The sequence below is a fragment of the Taudactylus pleione genome, unplaced genomic scaffold (assembly GCF_031769625.1).
Source record: "Taudactylus pleione unplaced genomic scaffold, aTauple2 ptg000128l, whole genome shotgun sequence".
NCBI classification, from domain to species: domain Eukaryota; kingdom Metazoa; phylum Chordata; class Amphibia; order Anura; family Myobatrachidae; genus Taudactylus; species Taudactylus pleione.
This window is the reverse complement of record NW_028284530.1, coordinates 4,086,051-4,101,036: the sequence shown is the minus strand read 5'-3', so window position 1 is coordinate 4,101,036 and position 14,986 is coordinate 4,086,051. Positions and strand designations below refer to the sequence as shown.

Sequence of the window (14,986 nt, the reverse complement as noted above, 5' to 3'; positions counted from 1 at the left end):
GTCGCTATCCGAGTCTCGCACATGCGCACGACGGAGCCGGCTTCGTCGTGCGCATGCGCACTGGCCCACCATCGACCAGGTTGCGAGCACACAGCACTTGCGACCGAGTCTGAATCAGGCCCAGAATCCATTTCACTGCCAATAATACCTCGGGACGGTCCCCTGGCATCCAAACTATTTCTCAGCAAGCAGGTGCCAAACTACCTAGATAGAATACACTATTTCCTGGTGATATCTCTGCTGCTAGAAAACACTATGAATACATTGGATGGTAGTGTGAAATTATTCCTAATGAAGACAATGCACAATTTTATAGACATATCTCCATATATCAATGGGTCAAACTACAATATCCTTTCCACTGGATACGTTCAATATCCAGGGAGATGGGATTCCGGCAGTCAGAATACTGGCGCTGGAATCCCAAAGGTAAGTAGCGGGGTTAAGCACTGGGGGGAGGGTTAGGCTTAGGGTGCTGGTAGAGGGGGGGGTTAGATTTAGGCACATGGGGTAGAGGTTAGGTTTAGGCACCGGGGAAGGAGTGTTAGGCTGGATACACACCTGAACGATATCGGCCTGATTTGGCTGAATCATAATGACAAATCGGGCATATCGTGCAGTGTGTATGCACGATTTGCGCGCTCCCGCGGTCAATATCGTGTGATTGGCCGTGCTGCAGAGTCAATCATACGATATTGCATGTGAGGCTGTACATATCAATGAGGGACGGAACAGTGATTGTTCCTTTGTTCATTAAATCTTTTAAATGTGTACCGGCAATCATGCGATGTCCAGGGTGAAGGCAAATTGCCCTGAACATCGGCACGATTACTGGTCGTTTAGGTGTGTACCGAGCCTTAGTGTAGGGAGAGTTAGGATACCGAACGACAGGTGTCGGTATCCTAACCCTGTTGGGATGCCGGCATCAGTATTTTGAATGTCGGGATCCCAAACGCCGGCATCTCGTATCTATCCCCCTTTCCACAAGCTGGGAGAGACAGTTTCTTCTCTGCAGCAAAGCACAGCACAAACAATTCTGTTGCATTCCTGTGTGTTTACCTAACCACCCCACAAAAGCACAGCCGCAAATATCTAAACAAAGGAAGTATTTAACACATGGCAACTTTACTCAGAACTAGATGAACTAAGCCATCTAGAGAAATCCAAATGACTGTCCATGTATTACCTTAAACTGAGGTTTTTCAGTATTCATCAGCGTCACGTCACTGAATAACCTGAAAGGCAACAGATCATTTGTAGTATCACATTTTGAATGATTAGAATAAGATTTTAGGGCAAATTTCACCTTCGCCACAGCCGCCACAGAATCCGAAACTATGAGGCCATTTGCTAGAGGTTGTTGTCCGCCCATTACACAGTAGAGTTCACTACAAGATCTCATTAAGATAAGTACAGGAGGGCCCAGAACTGACCAGCATTGTCATTGTAAAAGGAATTAGGACTGTACCACATGACAAATTTATCCAACCAAAACCCAAGACAAGGGACGGTCAAACCTCTGTCATGTACACAACACACATGTAGGTGAGGATGTAGAGTTAAACACAAGTCAGTTTTGCGTACATATGTTCCGTGTTTTTGTGCTGCACATGCTCTGAAGTGGAGCGTATGCAACTACAGGCCATATGGGGTCATACGCAACTCATTGGCACCTCCAGTTGCTACTGAAGGGGTGTAACTGGGTAATAACAGGTCTCTCGCACATAGGCTAAGATTAGTGAGGGCAGGTCAGGGGTATGTCGACACAGTTGCGGCTATGCATAGTTGAGCTTATGAAGAGATTATTCTGATTTCAGATGCATCTTATGCTCCAGGCGTAGCGCTGATAATGATAGTCATTTGATTTTATAGGGGCAGCGCGGATGCATGGATGGGTAGAACTCAGCAAACGGGAAATATCTGCATTTAGCTCACTGCATGCAATCTGAGTGCAACTGCGCTCCACTTGTGTGCAACTCTGACGCAGCCCCATAGTGAGGATACAATGAAGAAGTGACTCACGGCATCTGCAGGAGCTGAGACACGGACGGCATGCCAGATTTACAGGCCTCGCATGACAGGATGGACTCCAAAACAGACACTGAAACACAAGACAGACATGTTATACTATTGCTGCAGAACCCACATTGAGGAAGTCATGGTGAAAACAGACCAATTAGGGGAGCCTTACATGCAATCATTTCCTAATATGAAGCCTGCAAAGCTCACACGTTAAATAACTATGGGGTAAATATACCAAGCGTTGCTTTTCAAACCCTCCGTGTCTGTCGAATTTGGCCGCTGGATAAATGGGCCTTAACATTAAATACAAAACATACCTGGTGGTGTAGTTAATGTTTCCACACCCTTAAATGCAATGGCAGAAAACGCTGAAGATGCAGCAGCTTTTAAAAGCTCTGCTTAATAAGTTTACTCCCGTGTGTATTTCATGATGGCTTTAAAAAAGCCTTTGAACGTGGGTTACAGTGCTTTATGCCAAATAAAACAGTTCAGCGTAAACATATGTGTACAGAGTTATGGGTTCTTGCTATATTTCAAGTGTTGAGTCCCATGAAGAACACTATTTTCCCACAATCACATTATGCTTTATACAGAGAATAAAAAAAAGCAATAGATACAGTCAAAACAGGAACCGCTCTATTTAAAACTATACTTGTTCACAGGTGAGTTTGACCTTCTCCAACTGAAAACATCTTTGAATAAAGCAAAACAAGTTGGAAGAGTTTGGGGGGAGTTTTATCGAAGCTGTAATTTTTTTAAACACAGTCTGTAAAGTGACAGTTAGAAGCTGATTGGTTGGTACTTTATCTCTCGCCCCTGTAACTCTCTCCAAGCCTTGATAAATCTCCCCCAATGTTTCTTAAGTACACACAGCCAGACAGAGACACAGCAGCGCAAGTGATGAGTGACAACTAGAATTTTGCCTTTTGTCAAAATATTGCTAAAGATGACCAAAGTCCTGAAAATGTAAATGACCAATTTGGTGGCTACAGGTCAGTGTTTCCCAAACTCATTCCTCAAGGAGCACTGACAGTGCATGGTTTCCATTTTTCCTAGTTGCTGCATCATTCATAGGTGGAGCTAATGATTTCACTTGTAATTCTGTTAGGAGACCTGGAAAACATGCACTGTTAGTGCTCCTGGAGGAATAAGTGTGGGAAACACTGCTCTAGACCAACTCAACTAAACTAAACTGGAAGTAGATTAGCTTATTCGGTGGTATTTCAAAACGACCATAACACAACAGCTTAGAAACTTAGTCAAGTAAGAGTCTGTAATCAACAGAACATTTACTTAGGAAATAACCTAAAAATGTATTAAGTACGTGTTGCATGGTTGGTTCAAAGAGCAGGAAGTTTCACAATCATTTATAGTAATAGCAATATCTCTCTCAAAGTGGTTTCCTTCCTAGATACAAAAACGCTTTATCACTGGGATTAGCAGAATTCTATTTATGTTACCATACGATTATTCCTTTCTGTAATAGTTATTGGAGTACCTGCCATGTAGTCATATGACTACATGGTCCTAGCTGGCCTACTGTAGGGAGCAGCAGAGGGGCAACAAATTAGATTGTTATCAACTAAAATAAAAACAACATTTATTTTTGTCATCCTCATCATACGCTGATATATAAGGCAAGTAATCATCTGGCTATCTCTGACTTGTTGACAAATCTCAAGGATCTTGCCTGTAATGAGTAGCAGGGTGGCTAGTAACAGGTAAGGTTGCATGATGTGACCTGGTGACCACACTCTTTTCCATGTAAAAAGAAGATTAGACCCCCCCCTCAGGCAGCACCTGGGGAGGGAGGGTACCGGCCTCTCCCCTGTGCACACTGATGGCACCCATTTTGGGTACTGAAGCAATATTCATGGGTTGACAGACTAATTACTGAAATAAGTAATTAATGAACAGCGAATTATTAGTGCAGCAATACAATGGGTCTGGGTAGCATACGTTTACAGATTGTTAATCTTCTGATCCAGAAAAAAATGAATCTATAAAATTGGGGGCAGTTCACCAGGGTGCAAACAATTACAAAACCTACTTTTGAGAGTGTTCACTACTTCAGTCCTTGCATTGAATTATGTGTTCTATAGAGATGTTTCCACATACATCTATCCTCCGAGCGCTACAAGTTCTGTTATACACAATGCGTAAGCGCAGTGTGACTCAGTAGCACTGAGTGTTTTTTCCGTGCAAAGATAATTTGTTTTTTTTATATCACGTCACCAAAAAAAGATAGATTTCATAAGCCCAGAGAGCTGTATTATAGTGCTATAGAGCCCAGAGAGCTGTATTATAGTGCTATAGAGCCCAGAGAGCTGTATTATAGTGTATAGAGCCCAGAGAGCTGTATAATAGTGATATAGAGCCCAGAGAGCTGTATTATAGTGTATAGAGCCCAGAGAGCTGTATTATAGTGTATAGAGCCCAGAGAGCTGTATAATAGTGCTATAGAGCCCAGAGAGCTGTATTATAGTGCTATAGAGCCCAGAGAGCTGTATTATAGTGCTATAGAGCCCAGAGAGCTGTATTATAGTGCTATAGAGCTGTATTGTAGTGCTATAGAGCTGTATTGTAGTGCTATAGAGCTGTATTGTAGTGCTATAGAGCTGTATTGTAGTGCTATAGAGCTGTATTGTAGTGCTATAGAGCTGTATTGTAGTGCTATAGAGCTGTATTGTAGTGCTATAGAGCTGTATTGTAGTGCTATAGAGCTGTATTGTAGTGCTATAGAGCTGTATTGTAGTGCTATAGAGCTGTATTGTAGTGCTATAGAGCTGTATTGTAGTGCTATAGAGCTGTATTGTAGTGCTATAGAGCTGTATTGTAGTGCTATAGAGCTGTATTGTAGTGCTATAGAGCTGTATTGTAGTGCTATAGAGCTGTATTGTAGTGCTATAGAGCTGTATTGTAGTGCTATGGACTGCTTGCAGCATGCTCATTCTCCCTGCAAACACTAGATAGCTGACACAGCTGGGCAGACTGCAATGCTCTGAGACACAAGAGTATAAACAAGTAAATAATCAGCAGGAAGATACCTCAGAATTCTATCTGTGAGTACGTGACAAGAGAGACACCACCAAGAGAGGTAACTGGAGTTTTTAGACACATTTAAATTTTAAGAGTGCTCCATGTATTTTCTGTCCTTTGATTTAATGAACATATAACACAAGCAATGAATATATCAACTACTCCATCAAGATAAAACTTACCCACTGATAAGGACGGAGCAGGTGGGAACTGGTCCACAGGTATAGAATCAGGTGGTCTGCCGTAAGTCATTTCATACAACAAATGGCCAAAGCAGTGGACGTCAATACTCTCCAATGTCTGAAAAATGAGAGATTACCCATTACAAAGTCTCTCATTTTCTTATCTACTGTCAAATTCGCTCTATAAATGTAAATAGTATCAGGATCCCAACGTCAGGCGCTGCCACACTATAGGGTTATGGATGATGGGATGGGAAAGTTAGAGGAACATTTTGCTTAGACCAGTTTTCGGTCTACATGAATGAGATTATCATCAGTGTTTACAGCTTATAGCTTTTTGTGTTATTTATTATTTGTCCAAAGTGTCAGTAGCAGCTAATAGTGGAAATACAATTGTAGCTGGTCTACCCTTTAAGTGACACTGTGCTCCCCCCTTACACTATAATACAAGTCTCACAGGACTCACATTGATCTTTCTGAACTGAGAGAAGTATGATCTGTAAAAGGACGGCAGCCCAAGCAGCGAGTTCTCCAGGTCCATCAGCCGACAGGTCTCTCCCTCCAGCATCACATTGGAGGCATGAAGATGACCGTATGGGAAGCCGCGGTCCTGTAAGAACTTAAGTACCTGGAAGATAGGATACTGGTGAGAAGACTGATGCTGATATTTATATAACTACACCCTACAAATCTAATACTGCTTACAAGCAAACCACCAAGTTAGAGAGCTCAGAGACTCCTATGTTTGGCTGTAAACAGATAAGAAAGTTCATGGTAAATACCTGATGAGCCTCCTGGTTAAAATGGTCACAATAACAACTGTCAATAAACCGTTTTATTTGGTTCATCAATCTCCAGATTACATTGGCTCAAATTTTATTTAGTAAGCATTGCAATAGAGATTCTCCATTTTCTATGTTTTAGGGGTCTATGTTTATTATTTATCCATATCACATATTACAAATGAAAATATACCCACTATGTACAAAGGGGAAAGCGCAGGGGCAGCGGTTTCGGTAACCGCTGGCCCTGAGACTTATATAACCAGGAAATTGTAGAAGAGTTTCACGTTTGTGAAAGACTTCTCCTGTGCAGCTCCGGAAGCAGACACTGTGTGCATGCATACAGTGTCAGCTTCTAGAGCCGGCCAGAGGCTGTGAGAGAGAGAGATCGAAAGAACACTCTCCTGCTCCTAAGCCTTCATAGCCTTCTGAAGATGGTGTACACAAACTCAGAAAAGCATTGCTTTTTGGAGTTTGGTACATAGGGGTCAGATCGTAGGCCCCATTGATAATAATGGGGACTGCGATCAGCAGTGCTGATTAGCACTTTGCCGAAGATTTCTGTTATATCTCCTGCATTGTGCCATTAGTACATAGGAACAATACATAAAATTATGCAGGAACTGCAGTTTGTGCATAATTTTATGTGACAAGCAGCTCGATACATACAGTGCCTTGCAAAAGTATTCACCCCCTTGGCTTTTTACCTTTTTTTTGTTACATTACAACCTGTAATTTATATATTTTTTTAATCTGAATTTTATGCGATGGATCTGCACAAAATAGCCTAATTTGGTGAAGTGAAATGAGAAAAATATATATAAAAATAATCTTTATAAATAAAATTCTGAAAATTGGCATGTGCATATGTAATCACTCCCTTTGCTATGAAGCCCCTCAAAAGTTCTGGCGCAACCAATTACCTTCAGAAGTCACATAATTAGTGAAATGAAGTCCACCTGTGTGAAAGTGTCACATGATCTGTCAGTATAAACAAACCTTTTCTGAAAGGCCCCAGAGGCTGCAACACCACTAAGCAAGAGGCATCACACCATGAAGACCAAGGAGCTCTCCAAACAAGTCAGGGACAAATTGTTGGGAAGTACAATTCTGGGTTATAAAAAATATCCAAATCTTTGATGATCCCCCAGAGCACCATCAAATCCATCATCATCAAATGGAAAGAACATGGTACCACAACAAACCTGCCAAGAGAGGGTCGCCCACCAAAACTCAAGAGAGGCAGCACAGAGACCAAAGGTAACCCTGAAGGAGCTGCAGAGTTCTACAGCAGAGACTGGTGTATCTGTGCATGTGACCACAATAAGCCGTACACTCCATAGAGCTGGGCTTTATGGAAGAGTGGCCAGAAAAAAGCCATTACTAAAGGTCCATACACACACAACGATTTTTTTGAACAATTATCGATAATGATATCGTTTATCGTTCAGTCGTTGAAAAAAATCGTTCACTTTGAGTTAAAACGATGAACGATTATTGTTCATGCGCGTTCACGTTTGTAGTTGGTAGCTCAGTCAGACTGACAAACTCAACGATTTTCATTAAGGGAATATGCAAAAATAGTTTGTAGTTCATTACACTTTAAAAAATCTGACAGATAATCGTTCAGAAAAACGTTGGTAACAAAATCGTTGTGTGTGTATGCAGCTTTAGTGATAAAAATAAGAAGACACGATTTGAGTTTGCCAAAACTCAAATCGTGGAGAAAGGTGCTCTGGTCAGATGAGACTAAAATTAAACTTCTTGGCCACCAAAGAAAACGCTATGTCTGGCGCAAACCCAACACATCCCATCACCCCAAGAACACTGGTGGCAGCATCATGCTGTGGGGATGTTCTTCAGCTGCAGGGACTGGGAAACTGATTTGAGTTGAGGGAAAGATGGATGGTGCTAAATACAGGGATATTCTTGAGCAAAGCCTGATTCAGTCTGCCTGTGATTTGAGACTGGGACGGAGGATCACTTTCCAGCAGGACAATGACCCGAAGCATACTGCTAAAGCAACACTCGAGTGCTTTAAAGGGAAACATTTAAATGGCCTAGTCAAAGCCCAGATCTCAAACCAATTCAAAATCTGTGGTCAGACTTGAAGATTGCTGTCACAAGCAATCTTCAAGTCTGACCACAGATTTTGAATTGGTTTGAGATCTGGGCTTTGACTAGGCCATTTAGGTCTGACCAGGGAAATAATTCTTCTGTCATCCACCACAGTTGTTTTCCGTGGTCTTCCGGGTCTTTTGGTGTTGCTGAGCTCTCCGGTGCATTCTTTCTTTTTAAGAATGTTTCAAACAGTTGATTTGGCCACACCTAATGTTTTTGCTCTCTCTCTGATGGGTTTGTTTTGATTTTTCAGCATAATGATGGCTTGCTTCACTGATACTGACAGCTCTTTGGATCTCATATTGAGAGTCGACAGCAACTGATTCCAAATGCAAATGTCACACTTAGAATCAACTCCAGACCTTTTACCTGCTTAATTGATAACGAAATAACGAGGGAATAGCCCACACCTGTCCATGAAATAGCTTTTGAGTTGATAGTTCCATTACTTTTAGCCCCTTAAAAAGTGGGAGGCACATATAGAAACCGTTGTAAATCCTACACCGTTCACCTGATTTGGATGTAATTACCCTCAAATTAAATCTGAAAGTCTGTAGTTAAAGCACATCTTGTTTGTTTCATTTCAAAGCCATTGTGGTGGTGAATAGAGGCCAAAATATGAGAATTCTGTCAATGTCCCAATTCATAAGACTATGCAGAAACCAGATTCTACATTAAAAAGTACCTAAAGCCACATCATATAATTTTTACTCTCTCTCAGAGATCCCATGCTGCCCCATACATCAGCCTATACATCCAACATCTGTACAAATTGTTAAAAACTGTGGAAATCTACAAAATAGATGAATAAAATATGCAAATAAAATAAAGTATGTATATCCCAGTGTCCAGATGAATAAATATCCATACACCCACCGCTAGGGATAAGAGGACTAATCCACTACAACACCAGTGCCCTCTGTAGTCTGTTAATGGCCTTTAGGACTCCATGTAGCTGCTAAGGACTCTAAGAAGAGGAGTATTTATAAGAGATAATATATGTCTTGTTTAGAGTATATGAATAATAAAAACCAGAAACATTAAGCATATTACAGAAAATGTGATCTGGATATGGTCACAGAACTCTCTAGAGCTGAGGTTCCCAAACTTGGTTCTCAAGGCCTATTTCACACCTGCCGGTTTTGCCCGGCTGGCAAAAAAAAAAAAAGGCAGACGCCAAACGTGGTTTTTTTCAGGCACTCAGTGCCTTTCACATGCAGTGGCTTTGAGCCGTTTTTAATCATTTTTATTTTTTTTTATTTCATCTACTGGGCATACGTAGCAGCAGCAGCGGTAGTAGTACCCGCCAGCCGATGTGTGTGAAAGGAAACATTGTTTCCTATACTCCACTGGCTTGCAGGGACAGCACGGCAGCCGTCTTTCTCAGTGGATATTCCCGGCTGTAACACGGCGGCCGTGCACCAGGTTACTTGTTTAATTAAGTTTTATACCTGGCAAAAAAACTTCAGTTTTCTTGCCGGCTGGCCAAAACCGACAGGTGTGAAATAGCCCTAACAGTCCAGTTTTTAGGGATATCCATGCTTGACCACAGGTGACTTAATTAGAACCTCAGTCAATTTGATTTAACCACCTGTGCTCAACCATGGATATCTTTAAAAACTGAACTGTTGGGTGACTTGAGAACCGCGTTGGAACCTCTGCTTTAGAGACTAATAATAACCTTATACGCTAGAGCAGCGTTTCCCAAACTCATTCCTCAGGGACAGGGCCGGATTGAGGGCTACATGGGCCTGGAGCTGAAAATGACCAAGGGCCTATAATCAAAAGAGAGGAGGTGTGACCAGTGCTGTGAGGGTGTGGCCAGTGCCATGTGGGTGTGTACACCCCCTATACTCTCAGTCCCAATTACTCCCTAAATATGTAAAAGAAAAAAAATGCTTAATTTTGAGAGGTAAATAGAAATACAATTTTACTAATTATGATTTATGGCTGACCGTGTGGACAGCAGATGCCCAGTCAACATCATGTTGTCATGACAATGGGCCTATTTTTATGTGGAGGCCTGGAGCTGTAGCTCCATCCGCCCCATTGTTAATCTGGCCCTGCTCAGGGAGCACTAACAGTGCATGGTTTCCTAGTTGGTGTATTCATTACTGGCCGACACATTTTAAAAGATCCACAGGTGGAGCTAATTATTTCACCTATAAAATTCTATGAGGAGACCTGGAAAACATGCACTGTTAGTGCTCCCTGAGGAATGAGTTTGGGAAACATTGATCTAGAGCTGTGGTTCCCAACAGGTCATGTATTGAGGATTTATGTTTGTGGAAGCAGGTGGGATAATTACTGACCCATCAAAATAGATCTAACTCACCTGTGCTTGATTAAAGAAATCCACAAAACATGACCTGTAGGTGGTACGTTAACTCTGGAGAAGGACTTCTCCTCAACTCCAGTTCTTAAGAGATAATCCCTGAATAATGTACATAACCCTAACCCGCCCCTTCCCCTAACCTAACCCTCCAGGGGGGTGCCAAACTCTAAGTTCCCCCGGGGGTGCCTAAACCTACCCCCCCTTCCCCCCCGCGGCTAACAGTTTCCGACGCACGGCTTACCTACGTTCGATATGCCGGGCGTCAGGATTTCGACTTGGGGCTAATGATAGGCGTCGGTATTTAGACGCCTATCTTTAGTCCCATGCCGGGCTTTCAGTGTCGGGATTCCGGCATCCTGACTACATCCCATTAGAAACGTGTGCCCTACATATACTTACCTTGCACTGCAAGCGGGTCCCTCCTCCGCTGTGGCCTCATCTTCCCAGTGCTATTCGGGCAGATGGCGCACGCGTACAAGAGAGCAAAGGCTCTGGCACAGTGCCAGAGTGATTGGTTTCACTGCGCGGCACCAACTTCCTGTAGAGGTAACTGAGAAGATGGCACCTTCGGAGGAGGAGGGACCAGCTTGCCGGCACAAGGCAAGTAGAACTCTGGGTGCAAGCTGTGCTGTGTGGGGCCCGTGTGCACTGCACACCCTGCACCCACTGCAAATATACCTATGCTACGTTCCCTATTTTGTATCAAACCCCCTGCTCTCTTTCCTTCCTAAGGGTACTACATTCTAATTTTAATGTATAGATTTTTATGGATAAAGAATCCAAAAAATACCATCTACCTTAAGTACCATTAAACTCTAACCTTATTATGTTTGTATCTGTACGTAATAGTGTCAACTAGGAAATGACCTATGAAACAGCGGTCATGAGACTTGTGGTTGACAATGAGTTGAAGGATATCCTTGCGGGTCACTCAGGATCTCATGTGTGCCTTATCACTGTGACACACAAGAGTCTCAGCTACCTAGAATTACTGTATGCCGGATAAAGAGACTAGAAAGCCTCTACCGGAATTACTGTATGCCGGATAAAGAGACTAGAAAGCCTCTACCGGTACTTTCCCACCTGCTTATCCACATAACTGAAGGATGATAACTGCAATACATAACTGTACCTCTAAAATCTGCCTTCCAAACGACTTGATTTGCTGGAGCTCCAGGCCTTGGATTTTTCGGGGATTACAGTATTTCTTTATAAAAGGATCTTTAGGTTTTGCCTACAAGAAAAGCGACAGTTATCTGACCGAGAGGGAAGAGAATCTAACACATCTAAAAATAGACCAGGAAATGCAAATAACAAAACATGCTGAGACTCCACGTATACAGAGCTGACTGAACTATACTTCCATAGTAAACCTCTATAGGGTGTGATCTTTCAACTAGAGTTCAAAAATAAAAAAATAGAACAAAACGGAACTAAAGAATAAAGGTGAACAGAGCAGCATTCCACAACCAGTATACGGCTTTCTCCTGAAAGGAAGCTGTAATACAACCTTTATAGACCGTTATCATGAGCACAGCAAATGCAGTAAAACTCCGTAATGAGTATTTGATGCAGAGGGAAATGATTTTCTCTGCACTCCAAATGCAAAAAAGGATGGAAAGTACAATACACAATGACCCGAGCGATTATTTAGCACCTAACTCGCCGGGATAATTTACATTTTTATTAAAAATATGCCGGCTATGTACTACAGGGATCTCGCAGGGTCAGCGTTTGCGGTAACCACTATCCCCGTGAGTTATATCCCCAGCATCCTGCGCATGTTTACAGCGTTGGCTTCCGGAACTGGCTGGAGGTTGCGGTGGAGAGATCTCTCCCCAGCAGCAGGAGCCCCCATAAGCTTACAGTAGTTTACAGCATCTGAAGATGGTGTAAGCTACCGGTGCTAAACGCCGAAAAGCTTTGCTTTTTGGAGTTTAGTACATAGGTGTCTACCCTTGTGCACCAAACAGTGACCCGAGCTACCCTTGTGCACCAAACAGTGACCCGAGCTATCCTTGTGCACCAAACAGTGACCCGAGCTATCCTTGGGCACCAAACAGTGACCCAAGCTATCCTTGGGCACCAAACATGACCCGAGCTATCCTTGGGCACCAAACAGTGACCCGAGCTACCCTTGTGCACCAAACAGTGACCCGAGCTATCCTTGTGCACCAAACAGTGACCCAAGCTATCCTTGGGCACCAAACATGACCCAAGCTATCCTTGGGCACCAGTTACCCAAGCTATTCTTGGGCAAGGGTGACTTTTATGCAGATCGAGTGTTTGCTAATACGCATTTGCGAACGCCGCACTGCGTACATGCAGTGAATGCATTGCGATCATGCACAGGGGACCCACTTGCAAAGCGAGTGACAGGTAGTCAGCACTTGGGGGTGGTAACAGGGGGTGGTTAGAAAAACGCAGACGTGTGTGACAGTTTAAATTAGGGATGTGCAGGCTCGGATAGGTTCGAGTTTGCACGTGGAGTTCGGATTTTTCCCTCCAAAAAAACGGAACTCAGAACGAGGCAAAACGTCATCTTACATGGACGAACATCATCATTCCTGGTCTTTTGTCCAGGAATGATGATGTTCGTCCATGTAAGATGACGTTTTGCCTCGTTCTGAGTTCCGTTTTTTAGGAGGGAAAAATCCGAACTCCACGTGCAAACTCGAACCTATCCGAGCCTGCACATCCCTAGTTTAAATGCCATTTCGCAGGTGTGCATAAATTAGTCATTGCGTTTTCCTGTGCACCCTGAGACCTCTGCGCATGTCAGGAGAGCTGTAGTGTTTGCAGCTGGTCAGACTAGACTTACATGCTGTATGACTGCCTGCTGTGCATCGATGGTACCAATATTTATGCTGTTGTTTTCTCATATCCATATGACGACGTGCATCAGTGGGCGTTCCTATTCTCGGGTATGTTTTAGAAGGTATTAGCACAGAGGTTCCCAAATACGGCCCTCAAGGCACCCCAACAGTCCAGGTTTAGAAATATCCATGGGCACCAAACAGTGACCCGAGCTACCCTTGTGCACCAAACAGTGACCCGAGCTACCCTTGTGCACCAAACAGTGACCCGAGCTACCCTTGTGCACCAAACAGTGACCCGAGCTACCCTTGTGCACCAAACAGTGACCCGAGCTATCCTTGTGCACCAAACAGTGACCCGAGCTATCCTTGTGCACCAAACAGTGACCCGAGCTATCCTTGTGCACCAAACAGTGACCCGAGCTACCCTTGTGCACCAAACCATGACCCGAGCTATCCTTGTGCACCAAACAATGACCCGAGCTATCCTTGTGCACCAAACAATGACTATTAGAAATTATATCTTGTTAAAAAACTAAATGTATTTCACAATAATAAGAAAACAAACAAACAATGAATAGGCAGAACACAGTAAAATGTAGCAATGTACAAGACTGGTCTAAGGAAGGTTCAAAATGTGGGAATGAATGTAATCTATTGCATATTTTTTAGTTTACTCATGAAACATTATGGAAAAATAGTATAGAAAACAGTTAAACTCCTAAGGAACATGATAAAAATGTACGTTTCATATATTCAGCATCCAGTAAAGCACAATACACAAACATAAGTTGCAAAGTTGTCATTGTTTTTTGATGTACAGATGTGTCCTTGCTCATCTAGCTTCAATGCACCATGCAACAGACATGCCTGGCGTGAGTGATCAGCCAGGTTCAGTACAATTCTTCTAGCGTTGGGCGTCTTTTTTGGCCGAAAAGTCACAATGCGATGCGACTAGCATGCGCCAGGAGAGTGTGCTGATTAATTTGATAAGTGCCACTTGTACTGTATATCTGTGTGCAACTGCGTCTGTAAAGGGAACTTAGCGTGGAAAAAAGATACAGCTGCTACATTGTACCACTTCGTATACAGATTCAGGGACACAGTCGCACACAACTATACAAGTGTTGCATATCAGAATAATAAGCAGTCTCCTGGTGTGTCCTAGACGCATCGCATTGTGACTTAGATGCATTTTTGGCAAAAAAAAAACACGACAAAAAAAACCCCCACCCGATAGTAAAAGAGTCTCACGGGACCAGGCACGCCGAGAGGGGCTGTTTGGTGCGTACGCAGCAAAGGTGAGTAAGGAGACATCTGTATGAGTATGTGGGACACACTGGAGCAAATGTAATACAGTTTCCGAAAGCTATTACCTTGTAGATCAGATCCTTCAGAGTTCCCTTTTCATTAAATGGCCTAATAACAAGAGCAGACAACTCGCTGGCCGTGGCAAATGTGATTCGGTAGATGTTCGGATGCTGAGGAGAGAATGGAACAAATTTAGCAAAGGCCAACAATGATGTGGTAATCACTGCCTGCACACCCAGGAAACAAACCGGTCTGTAATATAAAAGGACATTATATTGTAACATTAAATACCCTAATATCTGAGGTTCTTAGCTCACGAGTTATTGCTTGGCAAGCAAAAGTGCTATAGGAAGGAAATGAAAACCAATGCCTACAGCC

The 14,986-nt window shown here is 43.0% G+C and overlaps 1 protein-coding gene across 5 annotated transcripts in view; it reads right to left on the bottom strand.

Moving 5' to 3' along the window:
* The window catches only part of PXK (PX domain containing serine/threonine kinase like), an 85,839-nt gene that overhangs the window by 19,603 nt on the left and 51,250 nt on the right, over positions 1 to 14,986 (bottom strand). For all 5 annotated transcript variants that reach the window (XM_088472692.1, XM_088472693.1, XM_088472694.1 and 2 more), the window contains exons 8-13: positions 14,674 to 14,778; positions 11,614 to 11,715; positions 5,710 to 5,871; positions 5,244 to 5,361; positions 2,023 to 2,101; positions 1,187 to 1,235 (exon numbers count right to left, since the gene is read on the bottom strand). In XM_088472692.1, coding sequence (XP_088328818.1) covers positions 1,187 to 1,235; positions 2,023 to 2,101; positions 5,244 to 5,361; positions 5,710 to 5,871; positions 11,614 to 11,715; positions 14,674 to 14,778 — 615 coding nt within the window. The remainder of the gene's footprint in view (positions 1 to 1,186; positions 1,236 to 2,022; positions 2,102 to 5,243; positions 5,362 to 5,709; positions 5,872 to 11,613; positions 11,716 to 14,673; positions 14,779 to 14,986) is intronic.